Raw genomic sequence first — 25,416 nt, 5'->3', positions numbered from 1 at the left:
AAAACAGTCATCCAGCTGAAAAAAGGAGAAATGAAGGGGAAAATGCAGATTCCAGAGAAGAGCACATACCAGGAGCAGAGCTCTCTAGCTGCCATCTTGACTCCTCCGTTAAAAAAAAATAAATGATTGCTGCATGCCATTTTATAGTGGGCTGCCCTTGAAAGGTATTTGTAAGCTACAGCTGATGCAAAATGTGGTGGCTAGCTAGGCTGTTCTATCTCTCAGAGTGAGCCTATCAGGAGCCACAGAGAACAGCCCTCCTTCTATGGGATAGCCCTTCAGATAGCCGAAGACAGTTGTCATATCTCCCTTTAGACTTACCTTCTTATTATTTGGAATTCATCACCCATCAGTTATCTCAGCCATAACATGTACAGCCTCTGAAAAATCTGGGTCCTTCAACTATTAAAGACAGTTTAACAATGGAGGATTAGCAATGTTTCTGATGGAGCACATGCATTATAGACATTTCAAAGGTAAGGATGCAGGGGTCCAATTTATTGGAAAATGGTTTTTCTTTTAATCTAGTACTAAAATGATAGGTTCCAAGAGAATGTCTATTCACATTTGCTGTTTTCTTTATTGTAGAGCGTGCAACCTTATGCATTCCTATGTTGTAGAATGGCAGAAAATTTCAGATCAACGGCTTTTCTTTCCTCTCTGTTTAATGTTTCCATTTTTCTGTGGAAAACAAAGAATAAAAAGGGAATCCTTTGTTTCACATACATGTAGACATGTATTCTGGGATAGGTTTTTGCAGGATGCCATGTGTGAGTCGGAGCAGGGGAATATGGCATTTGGTGTGGGTATATACCACATTCCCAGATGTTTGTGTGTGTCTGCATGTGCGCCCTTGTATCAAGCTGCCTTCTGTTCACACAGACCCTTGGTCCATTGAGTTCAGCACTGTCTACAAAAGATACAGGACCTGGAATCACCAGGCTTGGCTCAGACCCATAACCTCTCCGCTCCATTTTTGATAATTTATACTTTCCATGCTCTCTGAAGGACTGGAAAGGTTGTGCCGTTGAATTAGTGTCGACTCCTGGCGACCACAGAGCCCTGTGGTTTCCTTGGGAGAATGCAGGAGGGGTTTACCATTACCTCTTCCTGCGCAATATGAGATTATGCCTTTCAGCATCTTCCTATCACTGCTGCCTGATAGAGGAGTTTCCCATATTCTGGGAAACACACCAGTGGGGATTTGAACCAACAGCCTCCTGCTCTCTAGGCAGGTTACTTCCCTGCTGCGCCATTATGCTCTCTAAAGCAAACCAAAATTCTCTTCTATGTTTTGAAGCCATTAGTCACCAGGACATCCTTGTTACAGCTGGCACGTTTGGTCCACAGTACTTGCTTTATTTTAACATTCTTCTCCCTTTTGCAATCACTTGTTACAGCAGCCTACCACTGCATTGAATTGGAGTGGTTGGGGTTTACTGTGCATTAGTATCTTATCCCTCAAGCTTTATTTTATTTGCCACAACTTTGCTACTGTAATTTAAAAAAAAAAACAGAGTTTGGGGGGGAGATGGTTATTTTGGGGACGGCTATCCACCTCCCTACTCCTGGGTCATTGCCATCTCCTCCTCCACAGAGCCCAGCAGCTGGGTTGCTACCGGTTTCAAGATCCACACAACAGCTACAGAGCCAACCTGTACTGAACTGAATCTTCCAGAAGTCTAGTTGTGTGATATGGGTCATCTTCAAGGATTAGGTGAAGGATCAGACTAATATTTGCAAATAAGAACATGACTGCAAAGAATAATAGGAATTGTAGTCTGGAATGTGGAAGGAGTTTCAGCAGAACTGGAAAACTTACTGTGCATCAAAGAAACTACGCACAGGAGAGAAATCATATGAATGCTTGGAATGTGAAAAGATTCAATGAGAAATTAAATCTTACTAAGCATCAAATAACTCACACAGGAAAAAAATATACATGTTTGGAATGTGGGAAGGGCTTCAGTGGCAAAGCAAGCCTTATTAAACATCAAAAAACCCGCACTGGAGAGAAACCATATATTTGACTGGAGTGCGGAAAGAACTTTAGTGTGAATACAGGCCTTAAAATGCATACAAGGATCCACTTGGGGGAGAAAACCATATAAATGTTTCAAGTGTGGAAAGTGCTTCAGACTGCACCAGAGCCACACACTTCTCCTCTCATCAAAGCGTGCACAACACAGAGATACCATACAATGCTCATACTATGATAAAGGTTTGGTAATGCATCACACTTTTCTAGACATCAGCAAATCAACACACAGAGAGAAACTGTAAAAATGATTACATTTTTAATCATTTAAAAATGATGGAAATCATTTTTCAAAACGATTCTTCATTAGGGAAAAACTAATAAGTGCTCAGACCATAACTTCAGAGAATTCACAAAGTGAACACTAAGGTCATTTCTATATATATTGCAAACTTTGCATGGCCTGCTCAACGTAGGCCCCCCCCCGCTGTTTTTGGACTACAACTCCCATAATCCCTAGCCACAATGGCCATTGGCCAATAGCCAGCTGTTGTAGGCCAACATCTGCAGGAGGACCAAAGTTGAGCAGCCCTGGCCACTAGCAACAGTCCCTGGCGGGATACTGTACTGTGGATGGATAGGGCCAGTTGCTCTCCCCCTCCTCAGTAAAGAGAATCACCACTTTTAAAAGGAGCCTCTTTGTTCAGTTAGCAGGTGCTAACTTCTTATTGAGGTTAGAACTCAATAGGCCTGTTGTTCCCTCCCTGGTTAAAGGAAGCCCTCATTTTTAAAGGGTTTGTGCTGGCAATTCGGAAGCCAAATCACATCTTGGCACATCCCTGTCACATCCGAATCACATCTTGGCACATACACAACTGGCTAGACTTCAGTGTTTTTAACAGCTGCATAACAGGCGGAACCTGTTATGAGGGCTTCCTCCCAGCTCCTCTGCACCCCAAGCATCTCCCAGCTCCCCTGCACCTGATGCCTGCACACACACGGCATGTGTGTATGCACGACGGTCATAGTTGCGTGAGCAACGGAAGCCAAATCACATTTTTGGGCACATCCCTAGTGTGTGTGTGTGGGGGGGGGTTATTTATCAGGAGAGCCAGTGTGGTGTAGTGGTTAGAGTTCTGGACTAGGACCGGGGAGACCCGAGTTCAAATCCCCATTCAGCCATGAAACTAGCTGGGTGACTCTGGGCCAGTCACTTCTCTCTCAGCCTAACCTACTTCACAGGGTTGTTGTGAAAGAGAAACTCAAGTATGTAGTACACTGCTCTGGGCTCCTTGGAGGAAGAGCAGGATATAAATGTAAAAATAATAATAATTATTATTATTTTAAAGGATGTTAACACTAATCCAGGGGTTCTCAACCTTGGGACTCAAATCAGCTTTATTGATCAAAACTTGCTTTAGGATCCATATATACAGAGAAGCAGGTTACAAACATCTGAAAGTGGCATAGAGCTAAAGATCACATATCTACAGATTTTTGAAGTTTCAACCATGAAAAGTATGGGGGGAAAGATAACTCTCACACCTTCATTCAGGTAATTGGCGGAGTAACTCCTTCCATCCATGGCCAGAATTTGCATCACTTCTGGCAAGACTCGCCCTGTGCCAGGCTGAGTCCAAACAATTCTGTGGCCATGACCCAGATCAATCTCTGGGCTGTCCTCCACCCAGGCCCAAAGAGATGCAACTAGGCATGACATATTACCTGTGTGAGGCTGTGAGATTTTTCTAGGCCACATGTAGAATTATGCTAGCTTTGTGATAGTAGTGATGCATAAAGTACTTGGCTAACTCGCAAGTTTATAAAGATCCGGAAATAAGAAACAATATATTAATTTGTAACAGTGAAATACTTGGCTGAATCGCAAGCTTATAATGATCTAGAGATAAGAAACAATATACTAATTTGTAATAGCTCATTTCTGCAACCCTATGAGCCATGTGATCTTGACAAATTAAGAAACTTAGGTAGTGCTTACAAACAGTATGTATGGAGGAATGCATGAGTGAGCAACATCAAGTGTGCCCCAGCCCCACTCCCTCTCGAACACGAACAATGTTGGGAAAGATGTCAAAGGCCTGAAGAATCGGTGAAAACCGGGGAGAACTGCCAAAGACATTGTAAAGGAGAAAGAACTGGGAATAGAACAAAAAGATAAGATGAGTACATCTTGTGATCACGGAAATGGAAGTGGACTGCAGATGTACTAGCTGGAGTGGAACCATCGCTTTATAAGTCAGGCAGGAAACCAGAAGATCCCTGAGAAGCATCATCACCCAGAGTGAGGCCTCCACGCTTCTTCCAACACCCCTTTCAAAGACTGATCATCTTTGAAGTGGGGCTGGTAAGTATGAGTGTGTGTGTGTGTATGTGTGTGTGTGAATTAGGAGCTAGCTTGCTGTTTAACTGACTATAATAAACATGAATCATTGATTGACTAAAACCAGCTGATGTCTTTGTCCATTTTCCTGGGGCTACCTTGTTGTTGGGCCGTGCAATGCTAGAGGACTTAGAGTAAATAAAGGGTCCCACACAGAGATCCTTGCCTAAGGCAGATTGTGATGTCTTGCATCCTGAGGAGAGCTGACTTCCTCCATCTTCCTATTGAGGTTATTGTCTTCCAAGGAGAGGTCAGATGATCTCCCTGTATTGTCTGACTGATCTCCTGATTGTGTCTGATATAGCTGGACAATTGTTGAACCATTCACTCCCAGGTTTAAAAGTTTGTATTCATTCTGCTCTAGTCTGGTCTCTGTGGAGGACACAGCTCTTTTTCCTGACTGCTGTAACTGAGGGGGAAATCCATCTGCAAGGAAGATTGCTGATTTCCATTCTGGAATGTAAGTAGAAATTAATCTTCATGTGTTGTACATTTTCTTTTTATTGGAAAACTTCTTCCTTGATGATCCTGCATGTATTATGTTTGTGTTACGTTCTGTGTGCTGCTGGTGCCGGCCGGTTTTAGGTTACAAGTGAAAGAAATGACAAATAAATATATTTAAACAGCGCTTGTGCAGGAGAACTTCCCAGTCAGTTTCCCCCCAAAATAAATATTGTAAAGAAACCATACATTCTCATAGCTTTAAGGAAAGTGTTTTAATTAGGTCACCATCATTCTCTATACTTTATGCTTAGTGGTGCTTCATATAAATATCAAATGGAAGCAGATAACCTGCAGAACCTTTAGAGAGTGAATTATCACTGGCTATTTCATTATTTCTTGGGATCACCTTTTTTCTTGAAGGTCTCCAGTGGCCTGTTTCACAGATGGATGAAGGAGAGATTAGCACAAGATTATTTTCCCAGCACAGAGATACAGTGATGAGGAAAGCTTCATTTGAATTTGTTCTTGAAGTGGAGCTGTGAAAATACAGAAACCTTGCCCTTAAAACACAAGTTAGCAAATTCATAGGATTTCCTCATTTCAAGGTATTGACTTTTATTAAAGGCATTGACTTCGAGAATTGCAATTTCTGTAGCCTTTTTTTCACTACTTCAGTATAAGTAGTGCAAATTGTATTTAAAAGGCCATATAAGCTTAGCCGGACAACCAAAGATGGACCTGCCCCACCCCATTATTTGTCATTGCCCACTCCAAGATTCCTTCTAAACCTAAAATTCTGTGGTTCTATATGTGATGTAATAAATCATATACAAGAGGACTCAAACTTCTCCTTACCCCATCACATCCGTTGCCCTTATGATTGTGGGGCATTATATTGTTCTTCTGTAGCTTATCCCTTCCACCTGTAAGAATTTATTTTTTCATTCAGTTTTTGTACACTCACTGTTGTCTCCATGAGGTTTTCCAAAAAATTAAAAACTACTCTTAAAGACTTAACATGATTAAAAGTATTAAAACAATCCAATTGATAGCAATGGATTATTTTCAGCCAGGATGTAAAGGCTTAACTTACTTTTTGGAGGTAACATAAGCTGGTGTGTGTGTTGCCTGGCAAGCAACCTTGGACATGCTAATCAATTCTTGCATTCCAGCAGTGTAGGCTGATAAGGGTAAACACCCCACCCAGGACTGGCATACCATACTGGAATGTGGCGGTCGCACCCTGATAAGCACTCTTCCCATACTGCGGCAAAATAGAACCAATCCGCTCTTTCCACGTTGCAGAACCAGTCGCAGAACCTTAATCGGTCCATGCTATTTTCCGACCCCCCAGGTGAATTGAATGCAATGACGTTCCGTCTTTTACGGTATCGTCGCGCGCTCCCAGGCCTTTGCTTCTGTTGCCATAATTCTGGCACCTGGGATAACAAGTGGAAAGGTCATAAAAAGGCGGGCTATTGGAGAAAAGGCGCAGGCAACTACTCGGGATGTACTGATCGGTTTTATCTGTATGGAACGTATAATAATTCTTACGTGTTTAATGTAACAGCTTTGAATGGCTCTTTAGATGATCTTTACACCGCCTTCCCCATGTTCACACCCAACTTGACTGGCCTCTCTGGGGGCTCCATCTGCAACGGATGGCAAATCAAGGACCCCAACTTATGGTTCTTTTTTAACTCCACTGCCACAAATTATCATCCCGGCCAATACCTGTGCGCGGCAGTGGGCTACCTAACGCTTCCGGTGCAAGTTGTGACACCGGCAGCAACCCGTCCCAGCCCGCAACGAGCCCGTAGGGAGGCCATGGGGCCACAGTGCCAAGATGAGGTCATTGTGGGACCTCAACTCTCTGAGGGCTCTTCGGAAGGGTGGGCCTTAGCAGGGTTGTTTACTGGATTTCTGACTCTTGGCTCCTATCCAGGAATCATAGCGCAGGAAAACTGGCGGTCCATTATTGGTCTCACGTGCCGCTTAGAAAAAACCATCAATGCTACTGGACGCATAGCTCGCGACCTCCAGGAGGAACTAGCTGGCCTCCACCAAGATCAAATGCAGCTTCGATTTGCAGTAGACTTTCTTTTAGCTAAGAGTGGAGGATTCTGCTCTGTTGTAGGCTCCTCCGGCTGTCAGGTACACTACCATGATTTAAACCGCACAATTGAAGATGAGCTTGCTCATCTGCAATCCCTGATCACAAATAATGTGGCAGGCGCCCAGAATCCCTTCGCCTGGCTTTGGGACTGGTTGCCTGGCCTCCCTTGGCTTCGCTATGTCCTCCTGACTATCGTCGGTGTATTGAGTGTCGGGGTTCTGTTATGTTGCTGTATACAATGTGTCCCCTCCTTTTTTACCCTTCTCCGACCCCACACTCCTACACGCCGAGAGCTTTATTATGCATATCACCGTGTGAAAACAGAAAAGGGGGAGATGTAGGCTGATAAGGGTAAACACCCCACCCAGGACTGGCATACCATACTGGAATGTGGCGGTCGCACCCTGATAAGCACTCTTCCCATACTGCGGCAAAATAGAACCAATCCGCTCTTTCCACGCTCTCTCCCTATACATTTGCACCACCTCTTTTGTACTCTATAAATAAACGCACCCTTCTGATGTTCAGGAGGTCCTGCATTGACACCGTTTCCGCCTTGTTTGTTCCCTCACAGCAGGCTAACTTCCTCTATCCCAGCACATCTAGCTTAGCTGTCTTATCCAACACAATTAGGTTTCACTACATTTTTCTGTCTGGATTTTTCAGAACCAGCTCTGCTAACATCACCCACCATCTTATAGGAAGCTGCCTTATCCCAGATCAGACCATTTAGCTCACTGTTGTGGTGTAGTGGCTAGAGTGCTGGACTACGGCCGGGGAGACCCGAGTTCAAATCCCCATTCAGCCATGAAACTAGCTGGGTGACTCTGGGCCAGTCACTTCTCTCTCAGCCTAGCCTACGTCACAGGGTTGTTGTGAAAGAGAAACTTAAATATGTTAGTACACCGCTCTGGGCTCCTTGGAGAAAGATATATAATCTTTTACATATAAATGTAAAAATAAAAATAATAAATAAAATAAATTGAGCCTGGTCTTGAGGAGGGCCTCTAATGTGAAGAGAGAGAGAAAAAGGGCAGCCCTGATGTGTACTGTTTGTAGAAGGGTGGGGTGTGTTTTTTTGGGTGTTTTTTTTTTTTTGGCATGATGCTATTTCCCATACATGGCAGAGTCCAACTGGGAACCAGAAATGCCTTTCACCATAATAAGTTCAGATCAGGTTTATATAGTAAATCTGGGCAGCAATAATCAGATTCTCTCTCTTTCCTTTTCCTTTTGTTCTCTCTAATGTTTCTTTGCCTTCTTCCTTGTAGCTTTAGGCCTCACCAGGCAATAGCATGAGTGATTCTTGCCTCTGGGGACTCTTGATGGAGGTACATGGGGAGCAGGGGGGTCCCAAGTCCTCTCTCCAGCCCTCTTGTAGCCTTGTCTTTCCTGCAGCAGCCACAGAAGAACGATGCGTCCCAAGCAGCGAGGCCACTGCAATGCTGCCTATCAATCAGTCCCCCCCTCTATACAATGAGGAGCCTGGAAGTGGCTGGAGCCATTTTGCAAGGCGCTGTTGGCAGGGCTACAGATGTGCTTGGTGGTCTCCCAGATGTCACCCATTGGAGGCAGCCAGCAGAAAGCAGAGCCCGAGCTTCTTCCTCGCACCTGAAGGGCTGCCTCACTCCTCTCCCCCAGCCCCTTCTCATGAGGTGCAGTGCCTGTGGTACCACTGCCACCCTATGTGGGAAGGCAAAGGTTCCAAAACACAGGGGAGGAAGCATTCCCGTTTCACGGCAAAGGCACTCTGTTCATGTCCTGGGAGAGCTTTGCACTCAGGTCCTTTTCAGGAAACCTGCTTTCTTCTATAAGAATTCTGCCCATTTTCTGAGGCACACAGCCTGGGGGGGGGATAGCCCTCTGAGCATGTGCAGAATCCCTTTCTAAAGTCACAAGTGCCAGGAGCTGGGACTGCCCGAAGAGTTAATTGGCTGTGCTGTGGGAAGAGGGGCTTCTGGCTGGTGGGCTGTAAAGCTTCACAGGGGGAGGGCCTGGACTGTAGAGTTTTCTAGAAAGTCACATTCATGATCAGTGTCCTTTGTACCATTTACTAAAACACTGTTTTAAAAATGTGAGTATGATTTGATAATATGCGATGTCATTAAGCTGAGTGTTCATTAGCCTAATACATGCAAACCTTTCATGAAGTTTTTAGTCTGTAAATACTGTTATCTGACCTTCATTTATATTTTCAGCTTGTGAGTGAAAGTGTGTGTGTGTGTATAACACTTTCTTTACACCATGCATGAGTTATCTTCCAATTGGCAGTGTAATCCTGCCTTGTGTGATTTCTAACTTTCCATATAAATGAAACACAACCATAACAACAATTAAATTATAATTGCACTTTTAAAATGTCTTTCTTAATACAAACAACAGAATTAGCAAAATAAAATAAAAAGGGTTACGGAGACTTGCTCAGACTCATGTGTCCAAACGGAGGTTTTTCCTTTTGGTGTTGTTGTTGCCTTGTTTGGAGTTCTTTCTTTGCTGTGGCGTTAAAATATACAGTCTGCTTCTGCCTCCCCTTCTTGAAAGCCTGAAAGTAATAAATATAGGCTTCACAAATAACCAGCCCACAGGAGCAATCTATGCAGGAACGTTCTTCACCAGGCCTCTGTATCCTCTGAGGAGGGCTGCACCTTTTCCACCATATTTGGTAGTCCCTATTCAACATGCGGGCCCAGGCCCCTACTGGACAAGCCTGTATCATCACCTGATGTTTTGACCCTTAAAGAGCAGGGTACAGAAATGTGCACAGAAATGCATACATGTATAGGAGAGGGAGAGGGAAGATATGATTTGTGAGGAGAATATACGATTTCCTTTTTTCAGGAGGTAATGAATGACCTTTGAGGAGCTGGTGGTGCATTTCACTGAGGGGGAATTGCTGTATCCAGACCCAAGAGCTCTGCACGAGGAAGTGACGGTAGAGAGTTTCGGCAACATGGCCTCCCTGGGTAAGTTTCTCTTTGCTCTGAGATGCTGGAAGGTATCAGTTGCTGCTGGGGTTGTTTTCCATTGTAAAGATCTCCCCTGCAGCAAATGGATGGCCAGGCCACATGCCCTGGAAGTACCTGCTTTGCCTCCAGATGTCAGACCAGAACTTACATGTGCTGACTCCCATTTTGGGAAATGTGAAGCTTGCAGTCGGTCATTCGTAACTGAGAATGTTTGCAAGAGCTCATCTTTCCCCTTCCTTTTGCCTGATTTGCTCTCTTCCCCCATGAATCAGTGAGATGTCTAAGGCCAGGCTCTGCTGAGGAAAGCTGTTTTAATATCCTACCTGCCCTTCCTCTCCCCATTGGCAATGTGAATAGCCAGCCATACCTGCAGGGGGTGTGGTCACAGCTCCTAGGAAGCTGCCTTATACTGAGTCAGACCATGGTTCATCTATAGTTCAAGGGAGAGGAGAGCTGGTCTTGTGGTAGCGAGCATGACTTGTCCCCATAGCTAAGCAGGGTCTGCCCTGGTTGCATATGAATGGGAGACTTGATGTGTGAGCACAGCAAGATATTCCCCTCAGGGGATGAAGCCCCTCTGGGAAGAGCAGAAGGTTCCAAGTTCCCTCCCTGGCAGCATCTCCAAGATAGGGCTGAGAGAGATTCCTGCCTGCAACCTTGGAGAAGCCACTGCCAGTCTGTGAAGACAATATTGAGCTAGATAGACCAATGGTCTGACTCAGTATATGGCAGCTTCCTATGTTCCTATGTTCCTATCTACCTCAGTACTGCTTACACTGACTGGCTGTGATTCTCCAAGGTTTCAGGCAGGAGTCTCTCCCAGCCCTACCTGGAGATGCTGCCAGGGATTGAACCTGGAACCTTCTGCATGCCAAGCAGATGCTCTGCCCCTGAGCGATGGGCTTCATGCCCTCCCGGCCTGATGGCACCACTGACACACTGGCTTGTGCCTGTTGCACTGCAGGTCTGATCTGGATACACACATGATAGCTTTGTGTTGAAACAAGAAATGAAATAAACAAGGAGAACTCAGAGTGAGGTAGATTCTTTTGCTTTCACCTGATGTCAGCTTAGGAAGTCTTAGAATCCAGGCAGAATCACCAGAGTAACTCCTGGGCATGTGGCTGATGCCATCTTGTCATCATATTAGCATAAGAGGTATGGGTTTTCTGGGAGGTTTTCTCATACAAATTCTTCCTCATTTGTATAAAATTTGCATTTACGTAAGAACAGCCTTGCTGCATCAGGCCCAAGGCCCATCTAGTCCAGCATCCTGTTTGACACAGTGGCCCAACAGATGCCTCTGAGAAGCGCACAGGCAAGAGGTGAGGACATGCCCTCTCTCTTGCTGTTGCTCCCCTGCAACCAGTATTTTGGAAACATCTGAGGCTGGCCTGTAGCCATCAGACTAGACCTGCCCTCCATGAATTTGTCTAGGCCCCGTTTAAAGCCATCCTAGCTAGTGGCCATTACCACATTCTGTGGCAGATAATTCCATAGGTTAATTATGCACTGTGTGAAAAGGTACTTCCTTTTGTCTGCCCAAAATGTCCTGACAAGTGGTTTTTCCTGATACCCTAAACAGATTATTATCTGATCTGGCAGGTTATTTGGACTACCATATTTTTCTGATTCTAAAATGCCTGCATGCATAATACGCACCTACAAGAGGGACATGAGGGAACTACCTCTGGTTTTTATAGGAACTGAAATGCTGCCACTCCTACCTAATTTGAGATGGTGAAAAGGGGAGGTTTTCCACCGGGGCATCTAGGAACCTAACTCCCCTTCTCCCTAATTCCCCCCGCCCCTGGGGGCGGTCTGGGGGGAGCATGTAATAAACAGAACAAGACACTAATTATTTAGTGAAAAAACCCCTCACCATTATTAGTTTCCCATGCTATTTCAAATGTGTTTCCAGTAGCTGGAATATTTTATTTGCAAGGCGTGGGGGGATCACTAAATACACTTAATGTGGTTTAAACAGTAACCTCCAGACTGGATTACTGCAATGTGTTCTATGAGAGCCAGCATGATGTAGTGGTTAGAGTGCTGGACTAGGACAAGGGAGACCCGAGTTCAAATCTCCATTCAGCCATGATGATACTTGCTGGGTGACTTTGGGCCAGTCACTTCTCTCTCAGCCTAACCTACTTCACAGGGTTGTTGTGAGGAGAAACTTAAGTATGTAGTACACCGCTCTGGGCTCCTTGGAGGAATAGTGGGATGTGAATGTAATAATAATAATAATAATAATATGTGGGGCTGCCTTTCTATGTAGTCTGGAAAATACAGTTGATCCAGAATGCCACAGACAGGTTGGTCTCTGGGTCATCTTGGAAAGACCAGATTACACCCCTATTGAAAGAGCTACACTGGCTGCTTATAAGTTTCCAGGCAAAATACAAGGTGTTGGTAATCCTCTATAATAAAGAGCTAAAGTGTGCGCCCGTGTCTCTGCGCCCGTGTCTTTCTCGGGCGTTCTGGGCATGCGCCGGCGACACTCTCGGGCCCAGCCGCCCGCCTAGCTACCATGGGCAGGGACTGAGGGAGGAAGGCAAAGACAGAGAGAGAGAAAGAGGAAGGAAGGAGTGAGGGAGGGAGCCAGGACAATAGAAAGATGGAAAGAAGAAAAGAGAGAGAAGGGAAGGAAAAGGACAAAAGAAACAAGAAGGGAGGGAGGGAAAGTAGGAAAGAGAGAAGTAAGGAAGGAAGGAAGAAGAAAGAAAAAGGAGAAAGGAGTGAGGGAGAAGAACAAAAAAAAAACAGAAGGGAGGGAGGAGCAGCCAGCCCCAAAGAGCTAGCCCGTTAAAGAAAGAAAAGAGGAAAAGAGAAAGAAAACAGAAAGGAGAGAGAGGGAGAGGGAGATAGAACAAAGGAAGGAAAGGAAAGAGAAGAAGAGGGAGAGAAAAGGAAGGAATGAAAGAGAGAGACGAGGAAAAAAAAGGGAAGGAAAGGAGGGCGAGAGAGAGAGGGAGAAGGAAAAAGGAAACAAACAAACAAAAAGATTCTAGTGCAGTTATTTTAACGGGCTAAAAAATACTAGTTACCTATAAAGCCCTAAACAGTTTAGGCTCCGGGTATTTAAGAGAACACCTTCTTTGTTATTAACCCCACTGCCCATTGAGATAATCAGAGGTCTGTCTGCAGTTGTCACCAGCTCCTCTGGTGGCTGCTTGGGGACAGGCTTTCTCTGCCGCTGCCCCAAAACTTTGGAATGCGCTCCCTGCTGAAATAAGAGCCTCCCCATCTCTGTCAACATTTTAAAAGTCTTTAAAGACGAATCTGTTCACCCAGGCTTTTAATTATATACTGTTTTAATAGTTTTAACGTCATTTTAAAATTTTAAATTGTTGTAACGTTAGAATTTTTCCTGTTGTCATTTGTTTTGTTTTATTGTAAACTGCCCGGAGATGTAAGTTTTGGGTGGTATAAAATGTGTTAAAATAAAATAAAATGTTGGAAAAATAAAAAATACTTTAAGTGGAAAGGAATTATTTTCATTAGGCTTGTGCATCAGAATCTCTGACAGAAATGCACATCTCACTGGTGCCATGCAGAGGCAGATCCTCCTGGCAGTACTTGTTTTCCAAGGTTGGGGGGGGGGCTTTCCATCAGAATCAGAGGCTACGCATGGGATGCTGGGAAGCTGCAATATTGCTGGGAGGGTGAGAAAAGGACTCTAGTCTTCCAGGATACACGTTGTCCCTTTTGCTGCTGCAGATGCCTGGTTTTTTGTTTGGCTGAACCCCCTTCAGCCTCCTAGGCACAGACCCTCGGAGGCTGCTCTGATGTCACCTTCCTTCTTCCTCCGCAGTCTTGCCTCACAGTCTCTTCTGCTAGCCTTCTCCTCTGCCTCAATCTCCCTTGAACCTCCCCAGCTGAACTTCATTGCCTGTCATATACAGCCCTAACTGCCTTTTTCTCTCTGGAGCCCCTTTAGCCTCTTTTGGCAACCACTGTTAGCACCTTCTAGCCACACTTCCTGCATATAAGTAGTCTTGGAACAAGAAGTAGTAGCAGTAGTAATGGGAGGCAGGCAGAAGATTGGGCACAGAGGAGAAGAGAGACTGTGGGTTAGAGTGGGCAGGAGGGGTGGGAATTGTGGCAGCATGTGGGGTCTTGATCTACGCCTGGTCTAAGGGAATCAACAGAGAAGCATTTATTTTGTATTTCTCCAGGCTGATAGTACACAGGGCCACCAAATCTTTATCCATCTAAAGAACAAGTCAGAAACCATGTAGTAATGAACCAAACAACTGCATTAGTGTGAGTTCACTCCACAAATCAATGAATTGACCACTGTTATCTCTCTCTCTCTCTCTATCTATTCATTCATTCCAGCAGGTGATAGAAAGGACCATGAGGACAATATGAGACCGTTTGGGCTATTTTTGGAAGCGACCAATGATGAAGCAGCAGAAAAGTCCTCTGGGAAACAAAATGGATCAACGAGGCGGGAGATAAACCAAAGGGACTTCCATGAAATTCCAGGCCAGCACGCATATTACAAAGGTGGTGGAAGAAATAAGTCCCGTGTTTCTACAGAGACCAGCCATAAACCAAGCTTTAAAATAAATCACCGAATTCACACAGCAGAGAAAACAGACAGATGCTTGACATATGGAAAGGGCATCATTCAAAACACACAGTCCCCCTTGCATCAAAGAGCTCAGAGAGCAGAGAATGCTGGGAGTCAGGGTGGATCAAAGGCACAGGATGTTAACCAAACAAAGAATAAGAGGAACACATCTGATGCTTGTCAGGATGGGAACTTGCATGTCATTCCCACTGAAGAAGAAAAAACAGATGGAAAGAGGAGGAGTAAGTGCCAAATATGTGGAAATACCTTCAGTCATAAATCAAGCCTTAAGAGACATCAAAATATCCACACAAGAGAGAGACCATACAAATGCGAAGATTGTGGTGACAGCTTTAATCAAGAAGCAGACCTTGTTAGACATCAAACTGTTCACACTGGAAAGAACCCATATAAGTGCTTGGAATGTGGAAAGAGCTTCAGCCGTACTGGAAAACTAATTGTACATCAAAGAACCCACACAGGAGAGAAACCATATGAATGCTTGGAATGTGGCAAGAGCTTCCATGTGAAATCATCTCTTACTAAGCATCAGAAAATTCACACAGGAGAGAAACCATATGAATGCTTGGAATGTGGAAAGAGCTTCCGAACAAGTGAAAAACGTACTGTGCATCAAAGAACTCACACTGGAGAAAAACCATATATATGCTTGGAATGTGGAAAGAGCTACCATGAGAAATCAGCTCTTACTAAGCATCAGAGAATTCATGCAGGAGAGAAACCATATCAATGCTTGGAATGTGGAAAGAGCTTCAGAACAAGTGAAAAACGTACTGTGCATCAAAGAACTCACACTGGAGAAAAACCATATATATGCTTGGAGTGCGGGAAAAGTTTTTGTGATAGTTCAGGCCTTAAGTCACATACAAAGATCCACACAGGGGAAAAATCATATAAATGCTTGGAATGTGGAAAGAGCTTCAGTCACAGCACAAGCCTCACTTCACACCAAAAAATCCACACAGGCGAAAAATCATATAACTGCCTGGAATGTGGAAAGACATTCAGTCACAGCTCAAGCCTCACTTCACACCAAAAAATCCACACAGGCGAAAAATCATTTAACTGCCTGGAATGTGGAAAGACTTTCAGTCACAGCTCAAGCCTCACTTCACACCAAAGAATCCACACAGGGGAGAAGCCATATAAATGCTTGGAATGTGGAAAGAGATTTAGTCAGGGTTCACATCTGATTTCACATAAAAGGATACACACAGGTGATAAACCATATAAGTGTTTGGAGTGTGGAAAAAGCTTCACCCAGAGCTCACATCTTAAGGAGCATAAGAAAAAGCATACTGGGGAGAAACCGTATAAATGCTCAGATTGTGGAAAGTGTTTCCGTTTGAGCACATGTCTTACTTTACATCTAAGAACTCACACTGGAGAGAAACCATATAAATGCTTTGAGTGTGGCAAGAGTTTCAGTCAGAGCTCAGCCCTTTCTACACATGAAAGACTCCACACAGGGATGAAACCATATAAATGCTTTGAGTGTGGCAAGAGCTTTAATTGTAGCTCAGACCTTGTGACACATCACGGTATCCACACAGGAGAGAAACGATATAAATGCTTGGAGTGTGGGAAAAGCTTCAGTCACAATAGGAGCCTGATTTCACACCAAAGGATTCACACAGGAGTGAAACCATAGAAATGCTTGTAGTGTGGAAAATGCTTACACTATGGTAAAAACTTTCACGATGCATCCGACTTTCCTAGACATTAATGAATCTACAGAGATAGAGTGAAACTGTATAGAAACCAATCACTGCTTTCTAGGGGAAAAAACAAGTTATTGCTGAATTCACAAGGTGAACACTAAAGTCATATCTCTATTTGTTGCAGTCCCTGCATGATAAGCTTGGTCTCATTTATTCTGCTGCTGTATACGTTGTTCTAATAATAACTCCATAAAGGTGGTTAAAAAATGTTCCAGTGCCAATGCACAGATGGATTTGTGGTTTAGCATGTATATATTTAAATCAAATCAAATCTTTATTGTTACAGTCATTACCAGCAAACTATATATTTAATTCTCCTAGATGTACCCGTCACTAATCCCATGTGTGGCAGCTCTCGTGAGAGTTTGCGAGCAGCTGCGGATAGGATAGTGACGGGGATGGGGAGAAAATAGGGATACTGGCTGGCAGCCACAGGAGGCAGCGGCGGCGGGCCAGACCAGCAGGAGGCTGTGGCAGGCCAGGCCGGCCGCCGGGAATAGCAGGAGGTATCATGGCGGTCCAGCCGGGGGAAGGAGGCGGGCGGGCGGGTGGGAGGAAGTGCCAGCCAGAAACCGCGGGGGGGGGGGGGGGAGAAGCGGACCAGCAGGCTGGCCAGAAAGCCGAGTGGGCTTGCGGCGGGGGGAGAAAAAGGCAGCGGTGGTGGATAGGCTGCCACTAGTTATTAACAAAATTGACTTATTCAGCCCAGCTAGTTATTAATAAAATTGACCTATTCTGGACAAGCTTAGGAAAATACAGATACAGACAAATTTTGCTAATAATTTGATTTCACATATTGATCCTTGGAATATAGAGTTCAGTGCAGTATTTACCCACATGCTTTTCTTCATTTTTGAAAAACTGAGCCAAGCTCTTAGTCCAATTAGCTCAGTATTCTCTACACTGACTGGCAGCAGTCTTTTATGTCTTCTCTTCTCTTCTCTTCTGGCTGTAACTTGAGCTGAGTGTCAATGCAGAGCCCCCTCAGCCCACGTTAAGGCTGGGCAAAAGCAGAGGGAGAGGAAGGCAGCCAAGGTGGAGCGATGGGGTGGCAGGGAGAGAGAGTCAGCTGTGTCTGGTTCCACCGCTGCCAGCCTCAGCTTCACTGGTGGGCACGCCACCCACCCAGGGCTGCTGCACCAACCCAGCTAGGCACACAGCACACTGCTCATCTGGCACAGAGTGAGGGGCCTTGGCACAGATTAAATCCACCTAGGGAAGCCTCTGTTCCTCAGAAACTGCCTTACAGTGAGTTGGGGCACTGGTCCATGAGCTACGACCCTTCAGAAGGTAGATTGGGTCACTGTCGGCCATTCTGTGATAAGATTGCTGCATGCCATTTTATAGGGGGCTGCCCTTGAAAGGTATTTGGAAGCTACAGCTGATGCAAAATGTGGCGGCTAGCTAGGCTCTTCTTTCTCTCAGAGTGAACTGCCCTTCTATGGGACATCCCTTCAGATAACTGAAGACAGTTGTCATATCTCCCTTTAGTATTATCATCTTATTTGGAATTAATCACCCATCAGTTTTCTCAGCCATAACATGTACAGCCTCTGAAAAATCTGGGTCCTTCAACTGTTAAAAGACTGGCTGATTCATGGAGGGTTAGCAGTGTTTCTGATGGAGCCCATGCATTATAGACCTTTCAAAGGTAAAGATGTAGGGGTCCAATTTATTGGAAAATGGTTTTTCTTTTTATCTAGTACTAAAATGATAGGTTCCAAGAGAATGTCTATTCACATTTGCTGTTTTCTTTATTGTAGAGCGTGCAACCTTATGCATTCCTATGTTGTAGAATGGCAGAAAAATTCAGATCAACGGCTTTTCTTTCCTCTCTGTTTAATGTTTCCATTTTTCTGTGGAAAACAAAGAATAAAAAGGGAATCCTTTGTTTCACATACATGTAGACAAGTATTCTGGGATAGGTTTTCGCAGGATGCTGTGTGTGAATCGGAGCAGGGGAATATGGCATTTAGTGGGTATATATTACATTCCCAACTGTGTGTCTGCATGTGCGCCCTCATATCAAGCTGCCTTCTGTTCACACAGACCCTTGGTCCATTGAGTTCAGCACTGTCTACAAAAGATACAGGACCTGGAATCACCCGGCTTGACTCAGACCCATAACCTCCCAGCTCCATTTTTGATAATTTATACTTTCCATGCTCTCTGAAGGACTGGAAAGGTTGTGCCGTTGAATTAGTGTCAACTCCTGGCAACCACAAAGCCCTGTGGTTTCCTTGGGAGAATACAGGAGGGGTTTACCATTACCTCTTCCTGCGCAATATGAGATTATGCCTTTCAGCATCTTCCTATCACTGCTGCCTGATAGAGGAGTTTCCCATATTCTGGGAAACACACCAGTGGGGATTTGAACCAACAGCCTCCTGCTCTCTAGGCAGGTTACTTCCCTGCTGCGCCATTATGCTCTCTAAAGCAAACCAAAATTCTCTTCTATGTTTTGAAGCCATTAGTCACCAGGACATCGTTGTTACAGCTGGCACGTTTGGTCCACAGTACTTGCTTTATTTTAACATTCTTCTCTCTTTTGCAATCACTTGTTACAGCAGCCTACCACTGCATTGAATTGGAGTGGTAGGGGTTACTGTGCATTAATATCTCATCCCCAGGAGCGTAACTATAATAGGGCAAGGGGAGACAGTTGTCTGGGGGCCTACCGCCTTGGGGGGCCCACCAGAGGCAAGTCACAGGACTGACTCCCCCAGCTGCACACCCACCCTGGCTTCCTTCAGTTGTATTCATCTTCTGAAATTGGTGTGAGTGTTAAGACCTGGAGCTACCAGAACATCATGTCTTTCTCTAGTACCATTGAATGACTTGCACCGTCCACAATTTACAAAACCTTTTAATAAACTGCAGAGCCAACGTGTACTGAACTGAATCTTCCAGAAGTCTAGTCGTGCGATATGGGTCATCTTCAAGGATTAGGTGAAGGATCAGACTAATATTTGCAAACAGGAATGTTTGGACTGCAAAAAGATTCAGTGAGAAGTTAAATCTTACTAAGCATCAAAGAACTCACACTGGCGAGAAATTTGATTGGAGTGCAGAAAGAACTTTAGTGTGAATACAGGCCTTAAAATGCATACAAGGATCCACTTGGGGGAGAAAACCATATAAATGTTTCGAGTGTGGAAAGTGCTTCAGACTGCACCAGAGCCACACACTTCTCTAAAGCGTGCACAACACAGAGATACCATACAATGCTCATACAATGATAAAGGTTTGGTAATGCATCACACTTTTCTAGACATCAGCGAATCAACACACAGAGAGAAACTGTAAAAAATGATTACATGTTTAATCATTTAAAAATGATGGAAATCATTTTTCAAAATGATTCTTCATTAGGAAAAACTAATGAGTGCTCAGACCATAACTTAAGAGAATGTCCATAACCGCTTGGTGCCACTTCCATAACACCAGCGCTCCTCCCAGCTCCCCTGCACCCGATACCTGCACACACACACAGCATCCGTGTATGCATGGACTCAAATCAGCTTTATTGATCAGAACTTGCTTTAGGATACATATATACAGAGAATCAGGTTACAAACATCAGAAGGTGGCATGGAGCTAAAGATCACATATCTATAGATTTTTAAAGTTTCAACCACAAAAAGTATGGGGCGGGGGAGATAACTCTCACGCCTTCATTCAGGTAATTGGCGGAGTAATTTCTTCCATCCATGGCCAGGATTTGCATCACTTCCGGGAGGGGAGTCTCCCCCTTTTGGTGAGGGCAAAACTATTCACATGATGTAACATAAACTTTACAGATATACGACAGTATTGTTCCTTTTGAGAGTGCTGTTCTCAGGACCTCTGGAAAGCTAGAGCCAGCATGGGGGAATTCTGAATCCCTCCAATTGTTATCCCAAAAGGGGTACCGGACCATGCATGGTATCCAAGGATTCTCCTGGCTCACTTTGTAACACAGGTGTTCCCATTGTGATTGGAGTTACGGTCGCCAGGTTATAAGCCATGGACCGAGGCCCCTTGCTGCAAATCTTCATTGTTTTCAGTGGGGCCACACCTGAAAATTCTCGAGGTTTTTTAACCCAAATCCAGGGGACCCTGGACTATCTCTGTGTCATCATCATCTCTGGCTCCCGGTGGAGGTGGGGTGGCAACAAACCGCGAGTCTATAGCAGCTCCAGGAATGAAGAAAACCCCTCACTTAGTAATTGAACCTGACAAATCTAGCCCATGGGAATTTAAGGCTTTGCTGTGTCCAACGTTTGTGTAGGCCTCGATTCACTTGGAACTCTGGAACCCCGGGTCTGAAACACTCGGGGTTTGAAGTGGCCATCTCCTGGAACCCTTCCCTGATGAGGGAGCTCCCCCAGATGCCCTCCCTGGACTCCTCCCTCAAAATAGGTGTTTGCAGCAGGTCTTTGGCTGCTGGGACAGTGCCCCAGCGTGGTTCCTAGAACGTGCTCCATCACCCCCAGCGAAAATAGCCTGGGGAGAAAGGGAGTTGTACTCCAACAACATCTGGGAACCTAAGGCTGAGAACCACTGGAACTTATTCTTTCTCAAATAATAAATGGCTTCTAACCAGGAATTCCTTGCCAGATGAAGCCTTGACTTTTAGTTGGCATCCATTTTGCTTCATCCTCCTCCTTAGCTGCCATATACTGCGTTCCTATGTTCCAAGTCTAACATACCTCAAAGGGCTCTTGTGGGGATAAGCTATGGTTGCCATATTCTGGTTTTACAGATCTGGGTGCCTAACTTGCATATTATGTAAATTGGCTTGAAAATAATTTTTGAGCAGAATAGTGCACATTTTGCTCCATAACTCCGCTTCTGCAAGGGCTAGAGATTAGCTTCTTTCTTTCTTTCTTTCTTTTTTAATGAAAGCTGAAATCCTGGAGAATCTGGGTGGGCTAAGCAATCTGGGTGAGATGCGTAAAATCCGGGTGAAACCTGGAATTTCGGGGGGGGGGCATGGCAACTCTATGATAAGCATAATGTACACTGCTCTGGGCTCCTTGGAGGAAGAGTGGAATATAAATGTTTAAATAAATGAAAACCTGTAAGAGCTGTTTGAGAGTGGAACAGTCTAGTCGTGCGATATGGGTCATCTTCAAGGATTAGGTGAAGGATCAGACTAATATTTGCAAACAGGAATATGGCCTCAAAGAATAATAGGAATTGTAGTCTGGAATGTGGAAGGAGCTTCAGCAGAACTGGAAAACTTACTGTGCATCAAATAAACTACACAGGAGAGAAACCATATGAATGTTTGGACTGCAAAAAGATTCAGTGAGAAGTTAAATCTTACTAAGCATCAAAGAACTCACACTGGAGAGAAACCATATATTTGATTGGAGTGCAGAAAGAACTTTAGTGTGAATACAGGCCTTAAAATGCATAAGCATAATGTACACTGCTCTGGGCTCCTTGGAGGAAGAGTGGAATATAAATGTTTAAATAAATGAAAACCTGTAAGAGCTGTTTGAGAGTGGAACAGTCTGCCTTGTCACTGCAGATCTCCTAACAGAGGCTGCATGAGCATCTGTTAGGAATCTTCTGGCAGTTTCCTGTGCTGAGCAAAGGGTTGCACTAGAAATCCTCAGGTTTGTAGCCAGGCCTGGCCATACTGTGCCAGGCTGAGTCCAAAAATTCTGTGGCCATGACTCTGATCAATCTCTGGGCTGTCCTCCACCCAGGCCCAAAGAGATGCAACCAGGTGACATATTACCTGTGTGATTTTTCTTGGCCACTGATCATTGCCTAAGGCAAATTGTGATCTCTTGCATCCTGAGGATAGCTGAATTCCTCCATCTTCCTATTGAGGTTATTGTCTTCCAAGGAGAGGTCAGATGATCTCCCTGTATTGTCTGACTGATCTCCTGATTGTGTCTGATATAGCTGGACAATTGTTGAACCATTCACTCCTAGGTTTAAAAGATTGTATTCGTTCTGCTCTGGTCTCTGTGGAGGACAGAGCTCTTTTTCCTGACTGCTGTGACTGAGGGGGAAATCCATCTGCAAGGAAGATTGCTGATTTCCATTCTGGAATGTAAGTAGAAATTAATCTTCATGTGTCGTACATTTTCTTTTTATTGGAAAACCTCTTCCTTGATGATCCTGCATGTATTATGTTTGTGTTACGTTCTGTGTGCTGCTGGTGCCGGCTGGTTTTAGGTTACAAGTGAAAGAAATGACAAATAAATATGTTTAAACAGCGCTTGTGCAGGAGAACTTCCCATCAGTTTCCCCCCAAAATAAATATTTTAAAGAAAACATGCATTCTCATAGCTTTAAGGAAAGTGTTTTAAATTCACTGGATTTCCTCATTTCCTGAGCAAAGCCACCTCTGCCTGCTCCTATGCATCTTAATAACTGAAAGTCAGCAAATGAAGCTGATTTCTGCAGAAGCGTAAAGATGAGCAATGTGTGTAGAAAAAAGGTGCACAAGTAAAGTGACTGTGATTACAGGGTATAGTTTTTTAGCAGCTGAAATAGGCACAGGAACAACAGCTAGTAATAAAGTTGGCAATCCAATTAAAGTGTGCCCTCTAGTAGACTCCTGGCAACCACAGAGCACTGTGGTTGTCTTTGGTAGAATACAGGAGGGGTTTACCATTGCCATCTCCCACGCAGTATGAGATGATGCCTTTCAGCATCTTCCTGTATCGCTGCTGCCCAATATAGTCTGGGAAACATACCAGTAGGGATTTGAACCAGCAACCTCTTGCACCCTAGCTAGGCAAGTTACTTCCCGGCTGTGCCATTAGGTGGTTCAGGCACTCCTATGGAATGTGGTAAATTCCTAGAGGGGAAGCCCTGTTTCCAGCTATGTTAGCTTGCGACACACAACACTTCTTTATCAGCATTCATAAAGATGCACTACTTTTCAGCAGTTTTCATAATAGGCAATTTAGTCCCTCTTTGAGATTCAGTACACACTAGGCAAGTCTGCTGATGCTGTGAGTTTAATATCGAATGGGGAAAGAAGCAAAGGTGATGGGTTGCTCTGCTGTCCGAGCAATGTGATAAACAGCAAGTAATCCAGATGGGTTGTTGAGGTTGGTGTATGACCCCTTCTCCTAAGAGTGTTTGTTGTTACTGAGGCCAAGTGCTCAAAATGAGAGGGGATGCTTGGTAGGATTTTTGTTTAAAATGTATTTATTCACTTTCTATACCACCCTTCCAAAAATGGCTCAGGGCAGGTTTACACAGGGAAATAATAAATAAATAAGATGGCTCCCTGTCCCCAAAGGGCTCACAATCTAAAAAGAAACATAAGATGGAGCTACTGTGCTGAGGCTGGATAGGGCCAGTTACTTTCCTCCTGCTCAATAAAGAGAATCACCACGTTAAAAAGTGCCTCTTTGCCAAGTTAGCAGGGGTTATTTCATATATTTATTTTTTCATTCAATTTTTATACACTCACTGTGTCTCCATGAGGTTTTCCAAAAAATTAAAAACTACTCTTAAAGACTTAACGTGATTAAAAGTGTTAAAACAATCCAATTGATAGCAATGGATTATTTTCAGCCAGGAAGTAAAGGCTTAACTTACTTTTTGGAGGTAACATAAGCTGGGGTGTGTGTTGCCTGGCAAGCAACCTTGGACATGCGAATCAATTCTTGCATTCCAGCAGGCTGACTTCCTCTATCCCAGCACATCTAGCTTAGCTGTCTCATCCAGCACGATTAGGTTTCACTACATTTTTCTGTCTGGATTTTTCAGAACCAGCTCTGCTAACATCACCCACCATCTTATAGGAAGCTGCCTTATCCCAGATCAGACCATTTAGCTCACTGTTGTGGTGTAGTGGTTAGAGTGCTGGACTAGGGCCGGGGAGACCCGAGTTCAAATCCCCATTCAGCCATGAAACTAGCTGGGTGACTCTGGGCCAGTCACTTCTCTCTCAGCCTAGCCTACTTCACAGGGTTGATGTGAGGAGAAACCTAAGTATATAGTACACCGCTCTGGGCTCCTTGGAGGAAGAGCGGGATATAAATGTAAAAATAAAAATAATAAATAAAATAAATAGAGCCTGGTCTTGAGGAGGGCCTCTAATGTGAAGAGAGAGAGAACAAGGGCAGCCCTGATGTGTACTGCTTGTAGAAGGGTTTTTTGGGGTTTGTTTTTTTGCATGACGCTGTTTCCCATACATGGCAGAGTCCAACTGGGAACCAGAAATGCCTTTCAACATAATAACTTCAGATCAGGTGTATATAGTAAATCTGGGCAGCAATAATCAGATTGTCTCTCTTTCCTTTTCCTTTTCTCTCTCTAATGTTTCTTTGCCTTCTTCCTTGTAGCTTTAGGCCTCACCAGGCAATAGCATGAGTGATTCTTGCCTCTGGGGACTCTTGATGGAGGTACATGGGGAGCAGGGGGGTCCCAAGTCCTCTCTCCAGCCCTCTTGTAGCCTTGTCTGCCCTGCAGCAGCCACAGAAGAACGATGCATCCCAAGCAGCACGGCCACTGCAATGCTCCCTATCAATCAGTCCCCCCCTCTATAGGATGAGGAGCCTGGAAGTGGCTGGAGCCATTTTGCAGGGCGCTGTTGGCAGGGCTACAGATGTGCTTGGTGGTCTCCCAGATGTCACCCATTGGAGGCAGCCAGCAGAAAGCAGAGCCCGAGCTTCTTCCTCGCACCTGAAGGGCTGCCTCACTCCTCTCCCCCAGCCCCTTCTCATGAGGTGCAGTGCCTGTGGTACCACTGCCACCCTATGTGGGAAGGCAAAGGTTCCAAAACACAGGGGAGGAAGCATTCCCGTTTCACGGCAAAGGCACTCTGTTCATGTCCTGGGAGAGCGTTGCACTCGGGTCCTTTTCAAGAAACCTGCTTTCTTCTATAAGAATTCTGCCCAAGCTCTGAGGCACACAGCCTGGGTGGGGGGGATAGCTCTCTGAGCATGTGCAGAATCCCTTTCTAAAGTCACAAGTGCCAGGAGCTGGGACTGCCCGAAGAGTTAATTGGCTGTGCTGTGGGAAGAGGGGCTTCTGGCTGGTGGGCTGTAAAGCTTCACAGGGGGAGGGCCTGGACTCTAGAGTTTTCTAGAAGACAGCTGCATTCGTGATCAGTGTCCTTTGTACCATTTACTAAAACACTGTTTTTAAAATGTGAGTATGATTTGATAATATGCGATGTCATTAAGCTGAGTGTTCATTAGCCTAATACATGCAAACCTTTCAT

The 25,416-nt window shown here is 44.7% G+C and overlaps 2 protein-coding genes across 23 annotated transcripts in view; both read left to right on the top strand.

Annotated features, from left to right (window-relative positions):
- The first annotated feature begins 392 nt into the window (after window positions 1-392).
- Window positions 393-22,176, top strand: LOC128347483 (zinc finger protein 883-like). Of its 14 annotated transcripts, none has more exons than XR_008317577.1 (4): window positions 393-476; window positions 4,744-4,839; window positions 14,250-16,319; window positions 22,161-22,176. XR_008317577.1 is itself a non-coding variant. In XM_053302249.1 (3 exons), exons 1-3 carry the CDS (start codon window positions 437-439, stop codon window positions 16,157-16,159), a joined length of 2,043 nt encoding a protein of 680 aa, XP_053158224.1. In that variant the 5' UTR covers window positions 393-436; the 3' UTR covers window positions 16,160-16,438. The 14 variants fall into 14 exon arrangements, 12 of the variants coding, with proteins under 12 accessions (XP_053158224.1, XP_053158223.1, XP_053158225.1 ...); XR_008317576.1 differs by lacking the exon at window positions 22,161-22,176 and adding an exon at window positions 17,993-18,025; XM_053302249.1 differs by lacking the exon at window positions 22,161-22,176 and having other exon boundaries at window positions 14,253-16,438.
- The window catches only part of LOC128347485 (zinc finger protein 883-like), an 11,071-nt gene continuing 5,677 nt past the window's right edge, over window positions 20,023-25,416 (top strand). For 2 of the 9 annotated variants that reach the window (XM_053302270.1, XM_053302262.1), the window contains exon 1: window positions 21,200-22,281. The gene's annotated coding sequence lies outside the window, so the exon portion shown is untranslated. The other 7 variants (XM_053302271.1, XM_053302272.1, XM_053302264.1 and 4 more) reach the window with 6 other exon arrangements.

This window comes from Hemicordylus capensis, chromosome 2, assembly GCF_027244095.1.
Source record: "Hemicordylus capensis ecotype Gifberg chromosome 2, rHemCap1.1.pri, whole genome shotgun sequence".
Classification (NCBI taxonomy): domain Eukaryota; kingdom Metazoa; phylum Chordata; class Lepidosauria; order Squamata; family Cordylidae; genus Hemicordylus; species Hemicordylus capensis.
Note: the sequence above shows the minus strand (reverse complement) of the source record. Positions and strands in the feature narration are given on the sequence as shown.